This window comes from Leptonychotes weddellii, chromosome 5 (assembly GCF_054177405.1).
Source record: "Leptonychotes weddellii isolate Sample4059 chromosome 5, ASM5417740v2, whole genome shotgun sequence".
Taxonomy (NCBI): Eukaryota; Metazoa; Chordata; class Mammalia; order Carnivora; family Phocidae; genus Leptonychotes; species Leptonychotes weddellii.
In genome coordinates, this window is record NC_138373.1 from 102,349,395 (window position 1) to 102,374,137 (window position 24,743).

The following is a 24,743-nucleotide window of genomic DNA, read 5'->3' on the forward strand; positions in this document are numbered from 1 at the left end:
AAAAGAAATAACCCAAAGAGATACAGTTCCTGCTCTCAGACAGCTTATAGTTTAGACATTAAACACATAAGTACATGAATATATATATATGCACACACACACATATATACACACATATGTATACGCACACACATATATAACGGTCCTTCAAAGAAAAAGAACACAGTATTATGAAACAACCTAACAAAGGAACCAAATTGAGAAGGCAGCGGGTGGGGTGTGTGTGTGTGTGTGTGTTGTTAAGTATGAAGGAAAGTCTTGTTGAAAAAATGACCTTTAGACTGAGATCCAGTTTGACCAGAGGAGTTAGCCAAGCAAAACAATGAGGGAAAAGCATTCCAGGCACCGAAAACTAGCACATGCAAAGGCCCCAAGGCAAGAACATGTCTCAGGTGTATAAGGTACAAAAAGAACTCCAGTGTTGCTGGAGCACAGTGAGAAAGGGAGAGGGCAAGAGATGGTGCGGGGAGGCAGGGGCTTTGTGGGCTGTGGTGAGCATTTTGAATATAATCCTAGGTACAAGGAATGGTCACTGATCCAATTCATGTTTTTAAAAGAGTGCTCCACAAAAATAAACTCAAAATGGCTGAAAGCTCTAAATGTGAGACAGGAATCCATCAAAATCCTAGAAGAGAACACAGGCAGCAACCTCTATGACCTCGGCACAGCAACTTCTTGCTAGACACGTCTCCAAAGGCAAGAGAAACAAAAGCAAAAATGAACTATTGGGACTTCATCAAGATAAAAAGCTTCTGCACAGCAAAGTAAACAGTCAACAAAACTAAAAGGCAGCCTATGGAGTGGGAGAAGATATTTGCAAATGTCTTATCAGATAAAGGGTTAGTATCCAAAATCTATAAAGAACTTATCAAACTCAACACCCAAGAAACAAATAATCCAATAAAAAATGGGCAGAAGACATTTCTCTAAGGAAGACATACAAATGGCCAATGGACACATGAAAAAGTGCTCAATATCATTTGGCATCAGGGAAATACAAATCAAAACCACAATGAGAAAGCACCTCACACCATTCAGAATGGCTAAAATTAACAAGTCAGGAAACAACAAATGTTGGTGAGGATGCAGAGAAAGGGGGACACTTTTACACTGTTGGTGGGAATGCAAGCTGGTACAGCCACTCTGGAAAACAGTATGGAGGTTCCTCAAATTTAAAAATAGAGCTACCCCATGACCCAGCAATTACACTACTAGGGATTTATCCAAAGGATACAAACATAGTGATTCGAAGGGGCACATGCACCCCAATGTTTATAGCAGCAATGTCCACAATAGCCAAAATATGGAAAGAGCCCAGATGTCCATCAACAGATGAATGGATAAAGATGTGGTATACATATACAATGGAATATTATTAAGCCATCAAAAAGAATGAAATCTTGCCATTTGCAATGATGTGGATGGAACTAAATAAGTGAAATAAGTCAGAGAAAGACAAATACCATATGGTTTCACTAATATGTGGAATTTAAGAAACAAAACAGATGAACATAGGGAAGGGAAGGAAAAATAAGATAAAAATTGAGATGGAGGCAAACCATAAGGGACTCTTAATCATAGGAAACAAACTGAGGGTTGCTGGAGGGGAGGGGTAGGGGGAAGGGATAATTGGGTGATGGGCATTAAGGAGCGGACTTGATGTAATGAACACTGGGTGTTATATGCAACTGATGGATCACTAAGTTCCTCCTCTGAAACTAATGAAAAAAAAAATAAAAATAAAAAATTAGCCTAAGATAAAATAAAAATAAAAGAGTGCTCCAGAGACTGTGTGGAGAATGGACTGGAGGGGCTGAGAAAAGAGGTGGCATTAGTGGGAGGTGATGCTGGCTTGGCCCAGGGTGGTGGCCTTGGAGAGAAAGAAAGTGAATAGACTTGAGATGTATTTCAGAGGTGGAATCAACAGGATTGGTCATGAGGGGAGGGGGTAGAAGCAGTCAAGAACAATGCCCAGGTTTCTGGCAGCAGAGTCCATGGAATCACTGTTTCCTGGGATGGGGAATTCTGGAAGAGGAACAAATTTGGGGATGGGAAAGATAAAGAGTTCAGTGTTAGGCATGTTAACTGAAACATCCATTTGGTGGTAGCAGTGATGAGATACATATGTCTCAAGCTCAGAAGAGAGATCTGAGCTAGCAATATAAATTTAGGACTTGTCTGTCCACAGATGGTAAAGCCATGGGAGTATATGAATGATATCATCTACGAAGAGTGTGTAGTTCGAGAAGTCCTAGAGACTCTACATTTAGAAGTCAGAAGAGGAGAAGGAGGTGATAAGAGAGAATGACAAGGGACAGACAGAGAGGTGGTAGGAAAACCAGGAAATCGTCAGAGAAAGCCAAGAGAAGGAAAAATGTGGGAAGGACAAAGTGCTGAGAAGTCATGCAAGACAAAGGCTACAAGCACAGAAGGCACCCTGGCAATCCTCTTCCATCATAAATATAATTAATTCACCCATACTCCTTTTATTTTATTTATTTATTTATTTTAAAGATTATATTTATTTATTTGACAGAGACACAGCGAGAGAGAGAACACAGCAGGGGGAGTGGGAGAGAGAGAAGCAGGCTTCCCGCTGAGAAGAGAGCCTGATGTGGGGCTTGATCCCAGGACCCTGGGATCATGACCTGAGCCGAAGGCAAACGCTCAACGACTGAGCCACCCAGGCGCCCCACCCATACTCCTTTTAATGCACATTTGGATTGTTTCCGGTTTTCTACCATTACAAATAGCACTTTGGTGAATGTTCTTGTACATATATTTTCCCCCACTTGTACTAATACATCTGTCTGACAGCTCCTAAAAATGTAAATGCAGGGGAAAAAGTGGATTATAGAGGGAAAGGAACTTACAGTTGGCCTTGAACCTTGTTTCCACACTCCTCATCTACAATATACTACAGCGATAATACGACATATGAGGCAGAACCAATCAGCAGACAGGTTTATTCTCAATTAATTGTTCTCTAAGGCAAAGTATTTACACTGTGGTTAGTTGAGTAAATAAGCTCAAAGGTTCCCTTCTCTTTACTGTCTTAACAGAAACATAGATTTAAAGAAGACCTGAATAGTTTTCACCTTCAATCCTGTCCTTTTAGCACTGAGGCAAGACACAGGTGTATATGCAGGTAGCTGTCTTGAATTATGTTTTGAAACTCCCACACCAATCTCCTCACCCTTTATTTATAATGAGGTATTGCTAAATAGTAGATACACAGGGAGGAAAGGTTGCACACCTCTGCTTTCTTCCAAGTCAATGCCTTGGTGCTTTTACATTTTGTACTCCCAGAATGCTAAGAGATGCTGAGGTCCCATCCTTCTGAATTCAGTGTTAGACTAGGATTCAGGCCTCAGACTTTCCTCAAGGGCACTTAGAGCAACTAGCATTATTCTGACTACAAAATGTGAAGGTTGCTGATTTTGCAGGGGCAGGGGAGGGGAAAGGCATTTTGAAGATCTAAATTTGAGGTAGAAAGTATTTGCAGTGACATTTCTATAATTAAAATCTCATCCCTCTTCCCTTCCCAGATTGTCTTGTCCTCCAGTCTCCTTCACACACAGAATTTAATCTTGCAACTGCTCATTAATGCTCAGCTGTGAGGCAGGCAGCTGATGGAGGATACTAAAATTATCTTGGGAGTAATAACAGTGCCTCAAACTTTTCTAAGGCCAGAATAGAGTTCCTGAGCTATGACTCTTGCTTGTATGCCCTCAAACAGAGCAAAGGGAAAATGGAAACTCCCAAGTTTTAGGCAATGTATTTTCCTCTGGAAATATTTCACCACTAAAATATTACAGAGAAGCAAAAATGGAGGGAAAAAAAAAAGAGGAAGTTAGCCAGGGAGATCTGAGGGTCAATTTTTTCTTAATGAAGGAAGAACAGTCAGAGAAAACTAAATATAAACCATGTTCTTCAGACTATGTTACGGGGAAAGTTATAACAAGAGTGGGAGGAACTGTGACATGGGGGAAGGATGATGGGGGGCAGGGATCTGTGTGCTGAATTCAGCTTTGCCACTATCTTGGGGTGTGAACTTCAGTCATAATGGCTGGATATCAAGTTCCTTGTCTGTCTGAGGAATGGGGCAAAGGTTAGTCAGATCAGTGGTTTTAAAACTTTTTACTGCAGAATCCTCTCTTCAAATGATATCTTCTTTAGAAACCTAACATATAAAAGAGATCAAAGCAGCACGGCTGGTGTGGAAGGTCTCAGGCTTGGCCCTTTAGATCTTCCCACCTTCCAAGAACTGGCCCCTGAGGTTCCTCTGAAGAACTCAACTAATGATGTAATGTATGGTGATTAACATAACATAAAAAAAAAAAAAAAAGATAGGTTGAAAACCACTGAGCTAGATTCCCTTTACTTCCAAAAATATAAGCGTCAAAGAGGAGTCTTCTGCAAAGAAACCAAATTCCACCAAAAGAGTAACATTTTATTTATTTTTAAATTTTATTTATTTATTTTTTAAAAGATTTTATTTTTATTTATTTGACAGAGAGAGGGAACACAAGCAGGGGGAGTGGGAGAGGGAGAAGCAGGCTTCCCGCCGAGCAGGGAGCCCGATGCGGGGCTTGATCCCAGGACCCTGGGATCGTGACCTGAGCCGAAGGCAGACGCTTAACGACTGAGCCACCCAGGTGCCCCAAGAGTAACATTTTAATCAAGCAAAGGATTATGTCATGCTGGTTAATGGTGAGCGAAACCAAAGCCAGCCATTTAAATGGATTCATTAATAGGACCTTTCTTACCTCAAATTTAATGATTTGTATAGTATAGAGGTTCAGTAAAAGAAATGTCTGGAACTATAAAGAACTCATGAGAGTTCTAGCTCTGATGCTAGAAAAATTACTCTTACGTACAAATAAATGTAAACCGTTAGAAAGCCCCACTAATTCTACAAACATGAGCCAGATTAAGCTTCCCCTAAATACCACTTTTACATTAATCTCTGATCAGAAATCTCCTAAGGTTTCCTACAGTCTCTTAAGTAGGCTTGTGCAGGATTTTCTAATTCTAAACCCCGTAATTGGGAGTGTTTGCAAATAAGAGAAAATCAGGTCACCAGGTATTGGAAGTAGAAATTAGTATTTGCTTTGTGGAACCCAGCCCTGCAATCTGCTTTGGGAATCTATGGTGAGTGAACCCTAAAAGCCGTAAGCAATATCACCAATGTCAATTCAGGGTCTCTACTGAGCATGAAACAGAGAAGAGGTCCAGGCTGGGTCTCTGGTTTTTACTGTCCTAAGAGCACATCACACCCTGTACTACTTCTGTGCCTTCCACCTCCTGTCTGCAATGTCACCACCATCCTCTCAGCCTATCAAACACAATTCTCTTCATTCCTCAAAACCTGTTCAATACATCAGAATCAGATGAAAAATACTAGACAGAAACAAATCCACATATTTCCTGTGTTCTCAGCTATAAAACAGGCCTAAGGTCTCCCCACCCCCCCATACAGTTTTTGTTAGGATTAGAAATAATATCTGTTTCTAATAAGAATCTAGCATGGTTGGGGCGCCTGGGTGGCTCAGATGGTTAAGCGTCTGCCTTCGACTCAGGTCATGATCCCAGGGTCCTGGGATCGAGCCCCACATCGGGCTCCCTGCTTGGCGGGGAGCCTGCTTCTCCCTCACCCTCCTACTGTTCCCCCAGCTTGTGTTCTCTTGCTCTCTCTGTCAAATAAATAAATAAAATCTTAAAAAAAAAAAAAAAGAATCTAGCATGGTGCCTGGACACTGATTCTGTTAATGAGTTTGGAACTTATAGTTTGTCATCTGCCCTTATAACCTTCATGGAGAAGACAGTCACCCTGCTATGCTATGAGAAGCTGACCTCTAAGATCGCTTTGTACTTTCTCTCTGCAAGATTAAGAAGGACCCTAAGATGAATTGCTTTTTCCAACTTCCTAACTCTCATCAGTGCTATAAGACCCAATTCCTCTATCTTGAGAACTGGCTTTGGGGGGAGGGGGATGACAGAATAAAGGGGTGGGAAAGGAACTGTGGAAGGGGTGAGAGTTGCACTGAAGTGACCAACCGAGGTAGGCAGGGAAGGAAGTGAAGCCAGGAAGGAGACTGACATCCAGGGCCTGGGTGTCCTGTTTTGGCCCAAGAGCAGCATCAGTGGGAATAAAAGAGTGGAAAAGTATTAGGACAGGAGGCTGCAATCAGAAAGGGTATTCCACATGCACGTTCCAGAGATGGATTCTGCATGATGATAAGGCTGGGACTGGATGCAAGTGGGAGACAACGTGCAGGTTGAAGAAGTAGGGAGGATCAAGAAATTAAGAGTCCAGAGTATGAGACAGGTCCAGTGGACCAGTGATTCTTCACTGGGGCCCTACTGGCCCAGGGGGATATTTGGAAATGTGTGAGGGAATCTTATTGGGGTTTCCCTTCCATCCCATTTTTCTTTTTTGGATGCCACAATGTCATGGGGGTACTAATAGCATTTGGAGGAAGGCAAGATGATGAACATCCTGCAGAAGGAAGGTCTGCCTCCTCGAAAATGCCCAGAGCACCCTCACTGAGAGACACTGAAAAGAGAATGAAGCTGGAAGCTAGTGTCCCCAGGGAAGGTAAGGAGCTTGGCCAGGTGGCTGGCACACCACTGCAATGAAGGGGAGGATAAAAAGTGTCTAGTGAGGGTGCCTGGGTGGCTCAGTCATTAAGCATCTGCCTTCAGCTCAGGTCATGGTCCCAGGGTCCTGGGATCGAGCCCCGCATGGGGCTCCCTGCTCAGTGGGGAGCCTGTTTCTCCCTCTCCAACGCCCCCTGCTTGTGTTCCCTCTCTCGCTGTGTCTCTCTCTGTCAAATAAACAAATCAAATCTTAAAAAAAAAAAAAAAAAAAGAGTCTAGTGAGACGTGAGCCTCAACCCAAGTTTAGAACTTCAGAACAAGGAGTGAAACACAATGGATGGGAAACAGTAGGAGAGATGTAGGAGAGCAGCAACCTTGACTCCTGGCCCTAGAATATTTCGGGGAAGCATGTGCAGAAAGGAAGGTGGCCACTGCTCAGAGACTGAATGCAAGTGGAGGGAAAGCCAAGTTCAGCTAAAGAAAGGTGGGGCTAGGGCGCCTGGGTGGCTCAGTTGGTTAAGCGACTGCCTTCGGCTCAGGTCATGATCCTGGAGTCTCGGGATCGAGTCCCGCATCGGGCTCCCTGCTCGGCGGGGAGTCTGCTTCTCCCTCTGACCCTCCTCCCTCTCATGCTCTCTCTCATTCTCTCTCTCTCAAATAAATAAAATCTTAAAAGAAAAAAAAAAAAAAGAAAAAAGAAAGGTGGGGCTAGCCAGGGTGAAAAGGGTAAGAATGTGGAGAAGTCTCTCTGCAGAACAGGGAGTTTCCAAGTCCCATTAATCACATCTCAACAATGTCTCAATTCCTTGTCTTTCTTTCCATCCCTGCTGCCCTCCACCCTCAAGAGTTTTCACTTGGCCTGTCAAGAGAGCCTTAGTGCTTGTCTCTATGCTATCAATCTCTCACCTTGCCAGTCTACCTTTTACAGGGGTGCCAGAAACATCTTTCTTAAAATACAAGTCTGATCATGTCATTCTCTGCATGAAAACCTTCAACTGTTCCCATTGCTCATCTAACTAAATCCTAAACTTAGGATGGCATTCAAGGCCTTCTATCACCCAGGCTAAAGTGAACTATACCAGTCACTTCTCCCTTTTGCATATCTCCATGCCAGACTGCTTGCTCTCCTATTCCCTTTATTCATGGTCAGTTTCCACGATCCTCTGTTGGAACCTATCCGAAACTGTATTCATTTTGCTTTATGTTCAAGTTCACCGCTGTGAGTTCACAAGTCCATCTCTTCCACTACCAGTGCTTTCTTAACTTCCTTGAAGGTAAAATTCACCTGGGATACTTGCTGAAAACACAAATTCCTAGGCCCCATCCCAGACACATGGAATCAGAATCTTTTTTTTTTCCTCCAGTTAGATTAGTGCAAGGACTTTCTTTTATTGTCGATGAGAACAGCCACTAGAGAGTTTTGAAAAATGATGGATGTGATCTGTTTTATGTTCTTGAAGGTCCCCTTGTCTGTATCATGGATAATTAACTGTATAGCAGCAAAAGTGAAGTAGTGAGGCCATTCAGGGAGCTACTGCAGAAAACTAAGGGAAGAAGGAGGTAGCTTGGACTTCCCGTGATAGCTGTGGAGGTGCTGAGAAGTGGTCAGACTGAAGCTGCATCTGAATGTAAAGCTGACATGCTGCTAGACAGTCAAGACTGAAATTTGTCTATGAAATTTTAGTGTTAGTCACCTACGTAATTGCTCTTTGTTAGTGTGAGTGTATTTATAAAACTTCTTTCTTAATATTATGTTGCCAGACCTTGCTAAAGAAGACCAGGGCACTACCTGTATAAAATATTTGATAATGCCCCAGAATGCTGGATGGACTACTCTAGAAAAGAAATTATTTCTAAAATAGCATCTTGCATTGTGTAACATGGAATCAGAATCTTTAGGGGAGGGGCCAGGTAAGCCATATAGGATGGTTTTTAAAACACATCCAAAAAAATCTTTTGACATTCCTCCCATTAAAAAGTACAGTCAGGGGCGCCTGGGTGGCTCAGTCGGTTAAGCGTCTGCCTTCGTCTCGGGTCCTGATCCCAGCGTCCTGGGATTGAGCCCTGCATTGGGCTCCCAGCTCAGCGGGGAGTCTGCTTCTCCCTCACCCTCTGCCTCTCCCCCTGCTTGTGTGCTCTCTCTTTCTCTCTCAAATGAATAAATAAAATCTTTAAGAAAAAAAAAAAAGAAGTACAGTCAAATTCCCTTCCCTCTGAAAATGGGCCAACCTTAGAGGCTGGCTTCCAATGAAGACAATGTGGCAAAAGTGATTCTGTGTAACTTCTGAGGCTAGGTCACAAAAGGCCACACAACCCCTGACCCTGACTCCCTTCTTCCTTTGTTTCCTCCCTTCTTCATCTCTGGATGCTTGCCCTTGGAACCCAGCCAACTAAGCCAAGCAGCCACATGGAAAAGCCATGTGTAGGTATTCTGACCAGGGCTCTAGCTGAGATCCCAGCTGACTGCCAGCAGCCACAACCTAACTGCTGAGTGAGTGAGCCTTTAGATGACGAGGGGCCCTGTCTTTGAGCCACCCTGGCTGATGTTAAGGGGAGTAGAGGCAAGCACTATACAAACTGGAGATTCATAAGCAAAATAAATGTTAGTATTTCAAGCCGCTAAATTTGGGAGATCTTTTTCCCTGGGCACCAACAGATAACCGGAACACCATATTATTAATAGGCACCCCATGTGAATTTTTTTTTAAGATTTTATTTATTTATTTGTAAGAGAGAGAGAAGGAACACAAGAAGGGGGAGCGGCAGGCAGAGGGAGAAGCAGCCTTCCCACAGGGCTCAATTCCAGGACCCTGGGATCATGACCTGAGCCGAAGGCAGATGCTTAACAACTGAGCCACCCAGGCGCCCCTACTTTTATTTTTTTTTAAGATTTTATTTATTTATTTGACAGAGAGAGACACAGTGAGAGAAGGAACACAAGCAAGGGGAGTGAGAGGAGGAGAAGCAGGCTTCCCGCTGAGCAGGGAGCCCGATGTGGAGCTCGATCCCAGGACCCTGGGATCATGGCCTGAGCCGAAGGCAGACACAATGACTGAGCCACCCAGGTGCCCACACCACATGTGATTCTTTAGATGAAGGAAGTTAGGGGACTTTATCTACTATATAAACTATAATAACCTATACCATTAATTTCCTTGAGGTTAGGGATTAAATCTTAAGAGCTTTCCAGATCTCTATCCCTTTTTTCTGAAATATCTTTATTGATTTTCCTGTTTTAGTAAGAATAATACATATTTGCTATAAAATTACAGTAATCCAAAATGCATAATGTGGAAGGGAAAAGGGTTATGCAGTCTCCCTCCACCTTCACTCTACCTTAAACAGTAATCAAGGTCAATAGTTTGGAAGGGCAATGTTTTCCACAGAGCAAGTGCGTGATGCATCTGTTATTGAAGAAAAGGGGACATTGTAGATTACAGATACCTACCTCCTATTGGTATTTAGCTGTATCCTAGATACAGCTCCTAGAATCATTTTCTTCAAATGTTGACCATCTTTTTTCTCTTAAATGTATAATAGCTTCCTACTAATTAACAAACTGTTCGTGAGGTAAACCTACCACCTGTCCTAAGCTCCTCCCAGTAGGGCATTTCTATTTGAGTGAAGTCAATGTGTTTGCAATCCCTGGTATATTATTTACATATACTATCCCTTCTACATCTGTTGAGTGCCTACTATGTTCTAGTCACCGTGCTATACAGTGCTATACACGTGCTAGGCATATAAATTAAGCAAGAAAGAGACCCTCATATCAAAGAACTCATGGCAAGCAGGGGGTCAGCAAACTTTTTCTTAAAGGATCAGATAATAAATATTTTAGACTTTGAAGCCATATGGTCTCTGCTCTCTGCTGCTGTAGCATGGAAGCAGCCATAGACAATGCACAAATGGATGTGGCCATGTTCCAATAAACCTTTATTTACTAAAACAGGCAGCCAGTAGGCCATAGTTTGCTCACACAGTTTGCACTGCATTCTGTTCAACAGAATGTTATGCAATGGTGAAATGTTTCTGTGATCTCCAATATGGTAGCCACCAGCTACATGTAGCTATTGGACACTTGAAATGTGGCTAGTACAGCTGATGAACTGAATTAATTAAATTTAAATAGGCACATATGTAGTGGCTCCCATTATTAGATAACACAGATACAGAGTATACCTAACACTCCATTCAACTAAATCAAAACTTGCCTCAAAACTCATCTCAACTTTGGAAAGCCTCCCTGACTAGCTTCTGCCCATGATGGTCACTTTCTCTCTCTTATTCTGTTTCTAGTCCTTACTCCCATTCATTTTGGATTTGCTGACACTTTGCGTAAGAATTACACATTTTATAATTAACTTTTGTGTTTGTAACTTTTTCTATTCCCAACTAAAAAAAAATTCCAGGATAGAGTATGTGTCTCCTGATTATTATCATCCTTCTCCATGGTGTCTAAATTTCAGAAGGTGCTCAATAAAACCATTTTACACTATGTACTTCCTTTACTTATTTCCCTGACAGGTGGTAGTGTTTGCTCAAGACAGATGGTCATTTTGGACCAGGATCAGCACTTACTTGGAGAATATTTCTACAATAGCCGATGACTTGTTCTTGTTCACAAGAGAAAGTTCTTTGGCCGTTACCCTCAATGATACTGAAGTCCATTGCCGTCTATTAAATGGAGCTGATTCCATCGTCTACAGATACTGAAATACCTATGCAATAAAGAAAGTCAGAATATTAGACATAGACGAGGATCCTCCAGCATCCAAGGACTGGCAGTGGTGTGCCATGACAGAATAGAAAGCCCCAGACCAGCAGAACCACACTCCTCTACTGGTTCTCTCAAAAACTGTAACCTTGGTCAAATGATTCAATATCTGGGTTGAGTTTCCTGTAAAATGAGAAGGTTAGACCAGATGATCTCTAAGGTCCCTTCCGGTTCCATCATTTTATGACTGACCTCAGTGTGCAAACATCAGTTGGCCTTCCCCTGAACTTAAGTCTGTTCCAAAGTCACATTTGGAGTGAAATGTTCCACTCTTCTGAGTTATATCCCAGGGGAAGTACATTTGGCATCTCTGTAGATTCAGGTCCGAATTAGGTTCTACCTATATCCAAGTTTCTTTTGGCTGCTCTCTCTCCCCAAACTCTGCAGCACTGATCACTTGGTCTGGAGAGAGAGCTGGGGACACTGTATGGTATCATATAAAGAGCAAGGGCTTTAAGTTGAGATAGACTTTACTTGAAATCATAACTTTTGTTACCATTTTTTTTTTTTAAAGATTTTATTTATTTATTTGACAGAGAGAGACACAGCGAAGACGGAACACAAGCAGGGGGAGTGGGAGAGGGAGAAGCAGGCTTCCCGCAGAGGGGGGAGCCCGATGTGGGGCTTGATCCCAGGACCCTGGGATCATGACCTGAGCTGAAGGCAGACGCTTAACGACTGAGCCACCCAGGTGCCCCATAACTTTTGTTACCTTGAACAAACTATATAATCTTTTCAGTTTTAGTTTCTTCAGCTGAAAAATGAGAATAATACCTTCCATTATAGGTGTTTTGATATGGATTTAAGGAGATAATATATTTTAAATACAAAGTAGATTATACTATACTATACAAAATACTTATACTAGTATTAAGAACATTTTAAGTATAATATATTAGAATTGGCTTTTGTTAGAATTCTTATTATTTTTACATTTTAACAATCCTAACAACTGGGGGAAGTATAATGCACTTTATTTATTTTTTGATTATTTATTTATTTATTTGACAGAGAGAGAGAGACAGAAAGAGAGCACAAGCAAGGGGAGTGACAGAAGGAGAGGGAGAAGCAGGCTCTCTGCTGAGCAGGGAGCCCAACGCGGGGCTCAATCCCAGGACTCTGGGATCATAACCTGAGCCGAAGGCAGATGCTTAACTGAATGAGCCACCCAGGCGCCCTGGTATAATGTACTTTAAATTCAGAGGACAAAACCTCTATTCTGAAAGTCCTTTCTAAAATCCCTTAGAGTCAAAGAATACATAAAGCCATGCCCCTGAAATCATCTAGTCCCTATCCATTAATCTGGATTGTTTGTTTTTTGTCCCAGAAATTACCAAAGGAGTTTTTGCCTTAGTAATTACCAAAGGAGTTCCAACCTTTGTCCAGAAGAGGTAAGATTAGAAATGAGCCAATAGTTTCCTTATTTGAAGAGTGAAAAATACTACTTGCAGGTCTCTTGACAACCACAAAGCATAACTGACCTGGCAGAATGCACGGTTCATCAGGTACTGCTTCGAACAACCTTGACAACAACGGAACACACGGTGTGCTTACCCAAGCAGCTTGGGCTGCCATTTCACACTAAAAGTCCTCTTATTCAAAGTAAGTGATAAGCAAGCCTAAAAGACCACACTACTTTTCCACCTGGAGTACTCGTTCTTCCAACTAAAGCATTGTCTGAAAACAGTGCTAATTTTGTTTTTGTTTACTTGTTAATCCCCATGTTGGAAGGTAACATAGAATCCTCTCATGGTAAGGAGGTCTGGCGTTAGAGACAGATGCATCCCTAAAACTTAGATTTCTCATCCATAACAACAGTACTTCCTTCATAATATCCTTATAAGGAATAAACAAGATAAAGAAGAAAAGACCCTGACACAGAATAAGTAATAAATGTTGGTTTTTTTAGTAATATCTCTTTTCCTGGATAAAATAATCTTAATTCTACACGTTCTTTTTTTTTTTTTTTTTTTAAGATTTTATTTACTTATTTTGAGAAAGAGAGAGCGGGCAAACAGGGGGTGGGACAGAGGCAGAGGAAGAGAATCTCAAGCAGACTCCATGCTGCGTGCAAAGCCCAATGTGGCGCTCGATCTCATGAGCCTGAGATCATGTCCTGAGCCAAAATAGAGTCAGATGCTCAACCAACTAGCCACCCAGGCGCTCCTCTACATATGTTCTTTGAAGTAAACTTGAATGTATCAAATAATATATATTTGTCTATCTGCTTTCCAGTTTATATCTGACCCACCAAACATTGTCAGCCCTTATTCTAATGAGAAAAAGACACAGAAACAACAAACAATTCAGCTAAACTTAGTCATGTAAAACCACAATAAAGACCTTTGGGCCAAGTTTAGGAAATACTGAACAACCCTTTAAGACACCTTTTGGTACAATTGTGCTTCCAATGTAGGTGTGGGTATAATGCTGTCAGTGCTTCTACAGCAATCAATTCTGGATCAAAGAAAAAAAATATAGAAGATATGTTCTCAAATTTATTTATAAAAAGGAAAAATTATTCATTATTTGAGGGACTGAGTGTGGTTAAAAAAAAAAAAGAATTTAATTCCCAAATCTAATTCCATGGTGTTGATTAATCTTGGCCAGAAATCCAAGAAAAGTTAGAATATCTATCTTGGTATAAGGCTAGGATAAGCATGCTTTATATTCAAGGAATGAGGTAGCTCACACCCTGACCACACTTCTCTTTACAGAAGCAATACTACTAATTTCTTAACAATGTGATTAGCACCCTATGAAACAGATAAAGGTAAGAATCAGTATATGATTTTTGAGAGACTCTGGTATCAGGTTACTGAGTAACTAGCTACTTTCTATAAGGTATAGGGAGAGGGCCCTGCCCAAATAGAGTGTAAAATATATTGACTTGGAGCGGGTTCCCTGCTCAGCAGGGAGTCTGCCTCTCCCTTTCTCTCTGCCCCTCCCCCATACATGTTCTTTCTCTCTCTCTAATAATTAAAATCTTTATAAAAAATCTGTTGGCTTGCTGACATGGACACAAATAATTATAGCACAAAGCAGAATGTGGTTAGAGGTAATGCAAGGTCTAGGAGTAGGGGATCTGATTTTCTGGCTTGATGGGAGGGAAGGGAAGAGACATCAGATTGACTTAGGACTTATGGATGGGCAGAATTTCATCAACTGAGGGCAAGAGGAGGAAAGTGCATCTCAGGTAGAGAGAACAGCTTTATACTGCTAGGGAGCTGAAATAGCATAGAATACTTCAATGGAGTTGACCGTAGGTACATGAGTAGTTGAAGATAATGGGGCCAGGATGGGATAAGCCTTGAAAACCATTGTTAAGGAGTCTGGGCCATATTCCAATAGTGGAAAGAACTAGTCTGTGAGTGAGCAGAGATAAGCACTAGTCTTAACATGCCACTCCCTAGCACAGATGCGACCTTCACGGCAAATCAAAAATATAAGTTCCCTGAGCCCAACACCCACATCTGTAAGATAAGAGTTGTTTTTTTTGTTTTGTTTTGTTTTTTGTTTTTTTAAAGATTTTATTTATTTATTTGACAGAAAGAGACACAGCGAGAGAGGGAACACAAGCAGGGGGAGTGGGAAAGGAAGAGAGAGGGAGAAGCAGGCTTCCCGCAGAGCAGGGAGCCTGAAGCGGGACTTGATCCCAGGACGCTGGGACCATGACCTGAGCGGAAGGCAGACGCTTAACGACTGAGCCACCCAGGCGCCCCAGTAAGATAAGAGTTTTATAGTGGATCACCCATAGTCTCTATGGTGGAACACGGAAGTTTCTGAAAAAGCAAGTAACATAATGGGAAGCATGTTTTAAAGCTGATTCTGCAGCAGTGTATAACTTGGTAACAAGGGAAAAGATTGGAGTCTAATTTACTTGTCAAAAAGATCCTAAAACTGTCAAAGTGAGAGGTAATCAAGGTTTACATTAGGATGGGGGGGAATAGTAAGGTGGGAAAAGAGAACTGACAGTTTTTAGAATAAAATGGACTTAGGGATAGAGAAGGAATCAACTCTGGCATCATCACACTTGAATGATGAGAAGATTGCTGATGTCTTAACAGAGACAGTAAATACAGGAAGAACGGGAGAATGATGAGTTTTGCTTTACACGTGTTGAAATATACACATCTATAAGAAAAATCCTAGTGATACACTATAGGAAGCTAAAAATTCAAGGCTACGGGATGCCTGGGTGGCTCAATGGGTTAAGCATCTGCCTTCGGCTCAGGTCATGATCCCAGGGTCCTGGGATTGAGTCCCACATCAGGCTCCTTGCTCAGCGGGGAGGCTGATTCTCCCTCTGCCTACCACTCCCCCTGCTTGTGCTTTCTCTCTCTCTCTAATAAATAAATAAAATCTTTAAGAAGAAAAATAAAAATAAAAATTCAAGGCTAAGGTTAAAAGACTCTTGGAAAGAAATAAACATTTTACAACATCTACTTACATGAAGTACATATCTCACTTAATTCTCAGAACCACTTTACAAAATTGGTTTTATTGTCTTATATATATGATGAAAAACTAAAATTCAGAGATATTAAATAACTTTACAATGATCTCTTAGTTATATAAAGTAGCAGAGCTGGGATTCAAATCCATAATCTCTTTGATTTCCAAAGTCAATTTTCTTTCCACTACAAGTAATGAATAATGATTAAAACCATTACCTTTAGCCATGGTAGAAAATTGGGTAGCAAAATTTTTGAACCACCTAGCTGCAAACCCATACAAATTATCTCTCAGTAAGAGTGTAGTAGCAATGATCTTCTCAGAACGGTCAACATCAGAGATAATCATTTGTTCTTTCAGTGAAACTTAAGAGTTATCTTGGGCCTACTTGAAATACTCTCCATTTTTAATATTTTGACTTTCATGGGCTTGAATTAAAGATGTGATAGCTCTCCCTATTTACCCACACTCTCTTAGATGGGAACCCCATTCTCAGACTTTAGGACAATTTCCTTAATTCTAGAAATCTTGTTAAGAGTGAGAGGGGAAAAAAAAGGGGGTGTGGAGCGCCTGGATGGCTCAGTTAGGTGTCCAACTCTTGATTTCAGCTCAGGTCATGATTTCAGGGTTGTGAGATCCAGCCCTGCACTGGGTTCTGTGCTGGGTGTGGAGCCTGTTTAAGGATTCTCTCTATCCCTCCCCTCTGTCCCTCTCCACCCTCATTTTCTCAAAAAAAAAAAAGAAAGAATGAGAAAGACATGTACTGGAAAGACCCATCTAGAAGGAGGTATTCAGTTTGGGCTGCAGTACCTTTTTTTTTTTTTTTTTTAAAGATTTATTTATTTATTTGAGAGTGAGAATGAGAGAGAGTACATGGGAGGGGGGAGGATCAGAGGGAGAAGCAGACTCCCTGCTGAGCAGGGAGCCCGATGCGGGACTCGATCCCAGGACCCTGGGATCATGACCTGAGCCGAAGGCAGTCGCTCAACCAACTGAGCCACCCAGGCGCCCGGGCTGCAGTACCTTTTAATATTTTTTTTTTCCAGAGGCCCATTTGACTTTAAGATCCAATCCACTGCATTACTATGTACAAATAATAAAAAGTGTTATCACTTGCTAACTCATTTAATCCTTACAACAAGCCTGGAGTTAGTGTTATTTCCATTAAAACAAACAAAAACCCAAAAAAACCCCCAAAGAACTGGTCCATTGAGGCTGAGTAATTTGCCAGAAGTCACACAGCTAATATATGGCCCAGGCAGAAGTCAGTGTTCAGACTCTAAAACCCAACCTCTTCAGTCAAATGCATTCTTTTTTTTTTTTTTTAAGATTTTATTTATTTTTTTGACAGAGAGAGACATAGCGAGAGCAGGAACACAAGCAGGGGGAGTGAGAGAGGGAGAAGCAGGCTTCCTGCAGAGCAGGGAGCCCAATGTGGGACTCGATCCCAGGACCCTGGGATCATGACCTGAGCCAAAGGCAGACACTTAACGACTGAGCCACCCAGGCGCCCCAGTCAAATGCATTCTACTGCCACTTCAACTGTGATGGAAGAATTGCTGGATTGGTTGTCAATTGTGTGCAGGAGTTAAAGGAAATGGATATAACAAAAATAACTCTAATATTTTTAGCCTCAGAGACTGCAAGGACAGTGGTATAACAAATAATAACGGGATAAAAGGTAACTGTTTCTTAAGAAGGAAGATGCCTTCAGTTTTATTTTTTTTTTATTTTTTTAATGTTCCTTTTTTTTTTTTTTAATTTATTTGAGAGAGAGAGAATGAGAGAGAGAGAGCACAAGAGGGGGGAGGGTCAGAGGGAGAAGCAGACTCCCTGCCGAGCAGGGAGCCCGATGTGGGACTCGATCCCGGGACTCCAGGACCATGACCTGAGCTGAAGGCAGTCGCTTAACCAACTGAGCCACCCAGGCGCCCTGCCTTCACTTTTAGATACAACGGACGGAGTTTAACATCAAGAGGGAACCTTAGAAATCAAGTAACCAAGTCCCCCTTTTTACAGTAAGAGAATTGAGCCACATAAAGGTCCAGTAATTTTCCCCAACTCACCAACTAGTTCGTATGAGAGCCAGAGTTCTACTTCTAGTTCAAAGTTCTTTTATCGCACCTGGTAGCTTGAGGTAGGATAGCTAAACATCCTATGGGTGAGTGGTAGCCTGGAGATAAAAATCTCTTAAACAAAGGTCCTTTAAAGTTTAAGGGTTGGGCAATGACTCACTGGGAAATTTGGTCCCAGGTATCTGCTTCCTTGAGCTACTGCTGAGGGTGAGGCCTGTAGCTGCTCCAGGAAACCTACTTTAATAAATTCATTTATAGGGGCGCCTGGGTGGCTCAGTCGTTGAGTGTCTGCCTTCGGCTCAGGTCATGATCCCAGAGTCCTGGGATCGAGCCCCGCATCGGGCTCCCTGCTCAGCCGGAAGCCTGCTCCTCCCTCTCCCACTCGCCCTGCTTGTGTTCCCTCTTTCGCTGTCTCTCTCTCTGTCAAATAAATAAATAAAATCTTTAAAAAAAAACAAAACTCATTTATAGACTTAACCTAACTAAGCAAATTGTCTTGCAGAAACCATGCTTGGAAGAAAGCAAATGAGCTGCCACTAATACAAGCCTGTTCTTATAAATCTAATCTCCTAATCTCATATCTTTCTCTCTCCCTCTCCTTCTCTGCCTCCCCCCACCCCCCAGGAGATAGTTACTTGTGCAAGAGGCATAGTTGCCTGAATGCAGCCTCAAAAAAATTAGAGAGAACAAAGTACAAACTCACTTGTTAAAAGAACATGTTACTTTAAGAAACAGATTGTAGAGTTTAAAATTTTTTTTTTTACTTTCCTTTTCTTTTTTTTTAAATCAAGAATTCTTTGTGATTTGAATGTCAGAGAGCAACTAAATGAAACGGAAAAAACCAACCTAAAGAACTTCAAGGTGCAAAGGGAAATTTTAAACAAAAGCAACATGAAGTATGTTCCCACATAATGTTTTTTTAGGATATAAACTACATTTCTTTCTTTTTAAGTAGGCTCCATGCCCAGCATGGAGCCCAAAGTGGGGTTTGAACTCATGACCCTGAAATCAAGACCTGAGTCAAGAGTCAGATACTTAACTAACTGAGCCATCCAGGCACCCCTACATTTATTTCTAAGGGTGTGGTTTTTTGTTTGTTTTTTACAAAAACAGTGACAAATTCACATACTTGAAAAAGCTTTTGAAAGTTAATAGTTTTGGGCGCCTGGGTGGCTCAGTCGTTAAGCGTCTGCCTTCGGCTCAGGTCATGATCCCAGGGTCCTGGGATCGAGTCCCACATCAGGCTCCCTGCTCGGCAGGAAGCCTGCTTCTCCCTCTCCCACTCCCCCTGCTTGTGTTCCTGCTCTCGCTGTCTCTTTCTCTGTCAAATAAATAAATATTAAAAAAAAAAAAAGAAAGTTAATAGTTTTAACTTATTTATAATTTTTAGATTTACACGAGTTGCAAACATGGTACAAAAGTTCCCATGTAACTTTCACATAGCTTTATCTTATATTACCACAGCACAACTATCAAAATTAAGAATTTCCACTAAAGTCTTCTTTCTGTTCCAGGATCCTACACTACATTTAATGGTCATGTCTTCCTAAGTCTCTTCCAATCTCTACAACAGTTCCTCTCTTTTTCCTTGTCTTTCATGAGCAGGATACTTTTGAAGAGTACTGGTTAGGTATTATGTAGAATGACCCTCAATTCGGGTTTCTTGGTTCCTCTGATAAAAAAAACCTGGGCTTGGGGCGCCTGGGTGGCTCAGTCGTTAAGCATCTGCCTTTGGCTCAGGTCATGATCCCAGGGTCCTGGGATTGAGCCCTTCATCGGGCTCCCTGCTCTGCAGGAAGCCTGCTTCTCCCTCTCCCACTCCCCCTGCTTGTGTTCACTCTCTCGCTGTCTCTCTTTCTCTCTCTGTCAAATAAATAACAAACAAACAAACAAACAAACAAAAACCTGGGCTCCTTGAACAAGTAGTTGATTCCAGAGCTGGGGCGGGGCAAATACCAGATGAGCCTGGGACATCTCGCAATCCTCAAAAAAAAAAAAAAAGGTTTTTCCTTTTAAAAACATGATGCTTTCTCAGATTAGATTGAAGTTAAAGAATTTGGGGAAGAATAGTACAGAGCTGACGTGCCTTCTTCCTCAGTGTATCCTATCAGAAGGCATGTGATGTTGATGTCTTGTTACTGGATCATTTGGTTAAGGTGGTGTCTGCCAGGTTTCACCACTGTAAAGTTAACTATGCTTCCCTTTAGAATTCATAAATATTTGCGGGGAGATACTTCAATCCTACTCCTTCTTAAATTTTTATTCATTAATTTTAGCATTCATGGGCTGATCTTGCCTTCAGCAATTATTATGATGTTCTAATGGTGATTTTCTACTGCCTTCATTTCTTCTGCATTTATTAATTGGAATTCTTCTATAAGGAAGAATTGTCCTTTCCCTCTTGTTTATTTATTCAATCATTTATTTATATTAGGATAGACTCATGGATATTTATTTTATTTCCTGGGTTATAATAATTCTTGGATTATTTTATTCCCTGGCTAATTTTATTTTGTTGCTCAAATTGTTCCCAGCTTTGGTCACTTGGAGCTCCTTCAGCTTGGCTCTAGTGTCCATTCAACGTGCCACCATTTTTTTTTAAGCACATTTTTACTTTTTAGCATTATAAGATGTTCCAAACTCGTTTTGTATTTGCCCAGCCCCAGTCCTGAAATCAACCACTTCTCCAAGGAGTCCTGATTCCTTTTATTGGAGAAACCAAATCTGGGCACTACATGTGCTCATCACTACTGAGATGTCACTGCTTCTAGGCTCTTTGGGGGACAGAACCAGGAATATATGTATGTATATTAGCTCATATATATAGCACACATATATATTTCTATTTTCATCTCTATATCTATCTGTGTGTTGGTACCTATACACACACACACACACACACACATAATCTAGCATCACAAGATTCATTCTAGCATTCCTTTTATTTGTAACTTCTTTCTCTGATAGGGAGAAGCCTAACGTCATAGAATTTTGACACGAACAAAGAATCTCCAAAATTATGCTATTACCAATTTCTTTTCCTTTGACATTCCATACATTTTTTCACTCCACCTCGAATGTGATCCCTTTTTTTTAAAAATTTTTGAAAGATTTTATTTATTTATCTGACAGAGAGAGACACAGCGAGAGAGGGAACACAAGCAGGAGGAGTGGGAGAGGGAGAAGCAGGCTTCCCGCAGAGCAGGGAGCCCAATGAGGGGCTCGATCCCAGGACCTTGGGATCATGACCTGAGCCGAAGGCAGACGCTTAATGACTGAGCCACCCAGGCACCCCTGATCCCTTCTTCAATCTATTCATCTTTCAAGACTCCAGGAAAGACTACCTCCTCAAAGAACCCTTTTCTGAACTGCCCTAGTCCTGTTCCCAATCAGTATAGGTCACTCCCTTTATTTCACCATAATTTTGTAAATTCTACTCAGTAGAAAGATTCTTGAGATCAGGGGACAGGTCTACTTTGCCTCTTGCCCTCTTGGCATCTAGTATATTGCTTTCTAAATAGAAGGAACTTTATGCATGTTTTGAATGAAATTGCATGAAGGCTTAAATTTTATCCAAAACATTATCAGTACAACAAAATGAATGCTTATTATGCAGTCTTAAGTCTAGTTGTTGAGAAAGTACGTATCATTTTTCAGAACTGTGAATTAGCAATTTTAGCTTATTCAAACCTTGAGATAAAATCAAGGGATATGAAAAAAAGAATGGGACCAGTAAATAACTTCAAATACTGTACATAAAAGCCTCACTACTCTATTATTCAGCAATACTGTGTTAGGCAAGTCTAACGAGTCTGTTAGAATTATCATTGCTACTGTTCTTGGAAGAGTTTTAGCCAGGTCTCTGTAGAAACATGTATCTAGGACAATAAGAAAATTTTAACAATGATCAAATTCCCAGGGGTCAACAAGGATGTAGATGTTTGCATCAAGACAAAATCACTTTAGTAACATTCTGTCTCTTTTTAAAAATCTCCTTTTAAGGATATTTTGTTCTTAAAAAACACTATGATGTAGAGCCCAAGTAATGAAAAGGAGGTTGTGTAATTCTGAGAAGCAATTTTACTTCTGGGAACTGCTCACCAAAGAATCAGAGCCACTTTCACTGGGCGCTTACAAAATTCACCCTTAGTGATTCACACTTCACCACTCCAGAGAGAAAAGAAGAAGGCACACTTAGATATCACCTTTCCCGCCCTTCACCTATGTCTGGGGAAAAATAACTGTCACAACAGTATATCTGAGTTTCCAACCTTTCCCTTCTGTCTTTCCAAAACTTCCAAAACTTCCATTTCACCTCTGCCTCTGACTTTGCCCTCTCCACCTAAATGCAGGCTCACGTTTTTTTTAGGGGTGGGGAGGGGTAGAGGGAGAGAGAGAGAATCTTAAGAAGGCTACACACCCAGTGTGTGAGCCCGACAGGGTAGGGCTCTATCTCACAACCCTGAGATCTTCCCGGAGCCATATCAAGAGTAAGATGCTTAACCTACTGAACCACCCAGGCACTCTCATGCTCACCTTTCTGACATGTGTGTTTGTGTATACACATCTGAAATTTGTACATACAGATTAAATAATCCTTTTTTCTCTTAAGCCTTTTTCACCCTCAATCTATCACCTCAACCTTGCTCCTACCTTCACAGCCAAACCTAAGACTCCAGATACTCATTGTTTCCATTTCCCCATCTTCCATTCATCCCTCTGACCACTTGGGTCTGGCTTCTTCTACCATCCTACCAATGTTACTCTCCTAAAGATCTCTTGCTATCAAAACCACGGACTATGTCTCAGTTTTTATTATGCTCTGTTGCCATATTAATTGTTGATTAGTCGCTCATTTCTGACATTGTATTTTCCCTTGTTTTTTTTTAACTGGAACTCTCCTGATTCCTCTCCTATCTTTCAAACCAATTTCAATTTCACTCTTCCTTGACTCACCTCTGTTCCTAGGCATTACCGAAGGGTCAGTTTCTCTCCTGTCTCTGGGTGAGCTCAGCCACTCTCAAATCATCAAAGGTCACTTACACCAGACGATTCCCAAAGCCTCTTGACTTCCAGCCCTAGAATTTCTACTGCATGCTGAAGAGCTTCATATGTCCCATAAATCAACAACATAACACAGTCCAAATGACATGTGTCATCCTCTTATTTCTACTTCTCGAATTAAGTTTATTTCACCACAAATAATTTTTCTCTCAAGATGAGCTGGCATATACATTTTTGCTTTTATTGAATAAAATCATACAACATGTAGTATGATATAACAAAAGGTGCACAAGTTCTGAAGTTAAAAAGAGGACTTACAGGCTCTTACTCTGCCCTTTCTAATTGTGTTGACCACTGGTAATTTAGTCACCTTTCTGAGGAGTATCCCACCACCCAACTTAGCTCATCAAATGTTCTACATAAAATGTCTAACACAGTGACATAAAGAGGAGAGAAAAAGGCAGAGAAACTAAGAGTATAGGCAATTGAGTAGAATCTAGCTGTTGAAATCTCACACCACTTACTAGCTGTGTGATCTTGGGCAAGTTTTTATACTTTGTATCAGTTTCCTCATCTGCAAACTGGGGATAAAAGAACCTACTTCACAGCTTTGTTCTGAGCATTAAAACACGTTCATATATGTGAAGTACGAACAACACTACCTAGCACCTAATAAATGCTCAGAATGTTTATTACTATTAATTAATAAGCATTATTTTACATGCACCCTTTCTTTCACATGTGGACTTTGTATAGACCTTTTCTCATATCCTTAGGCAGGCTCAACTTATCTCTCTTGATTCCTTCCCTTTCTTCATACATATTCCCCACTCCATCTAAAAATGCTTTAGATCCTCCCTGGCCTTATGCTACCAGTCCCAGCTAAAATGACACTTCCTTCCAGACACCTTTCCTGACCACCCAAGCCTAGGAGGTTCCTCTTAAGTCCCCAAAGTACAGACTTACCCCTGACACTGATTACATTGTATTTTTTTTTTTTAATCACACTATATTTTACTCTCAGAATAGTGCCTGGCACATGGTGAGTACTCAAGTATTTGTAAAATAAAGGGAGGAATACCATTTGAAATTTGAAATCATTTGTTGGATTCAACTATTTTTATAGATTAGTACTTTGGGGGGAAAAATGAAACAGCAGCTGTGTTTATTTATTCCAAGACAAATTATTCCAAATTATAGGAAATCAGTGGATATAGCCATCAAAAAATGGTTTCTAGCACCAAACTCAGGTAGAATAATACTGAGCCCTATCAATACAGATTGTTTTAGTTAACTCTCTCTATTGCGATAATTAGGGTGTTTTCTTAAAAATGCTATTTCTGGGGCGCCTGGGTGGCTCAGTCATTAAACATCTGCCTTTGGCTCAGGTCATGATCCCAGGGTCCTGGGATCGAGTCCTGCATCGGGCTCCCTGCTCGGCGGGAAGCCTGCTTCTCCCTCTCCCACTCCTGCTGCTTGTGTTCCTTCTCTTGCTGTGTCTCTCTGTGTCAAATAAATAAATAAAATCTTAAAAAAAAAAAAAAGAAAGAAACCCTTAGTTTAGTAGGTCACAACCTTGAATAAAATAAGAATCACCTAGGAAGTTTGTTTTATTTTTTTTCAAGTTTGATATTAATTTTATTCTATTTTCTGTATAACTTTAAGTACATAAAGGTTTATTTCCACAGGCCTCAGGAAATGGGTAGAAGTCACAGGACAATCTCTCTTCCCACCAAAAAAATTTGCATATTTTGGTAAGTGTCCTAGAGAGAAAAACTGTAATTTACATTAGCAGTGCTGTGCAAGATTCTTACAGAAGACCTAAAACC

General features: G+C 41.1%; 1 protein-coding gene across 2 annotated transcripts in view; it reads right to left on the reverse strand.

The window, feature by feature from the left end:
- LIMA1 (LIM domain and actin binding 1) overlaps window positions 1-24,743 on the reverse strand; it is a 91,839-nt gene that overhangs the window by 45,696 nt on the left and 21,400 nt on the right. For both annotated transcript variants that reach the window (XM_081821658.1, XM_081821657.1), the window contains exon 2: window positions 11,185-11,324. In XM_081821658.1, the coding sequence (XP_081677784.1) occupies window positions 11,185-11,303 (119 nt within the window). In that variant the 5' untranslated portion in view covers window positions 11,304-11,324. The remainder of the gene's footprint in view (window positions 1-11,184; window positions 11,325-24,743) is intronic.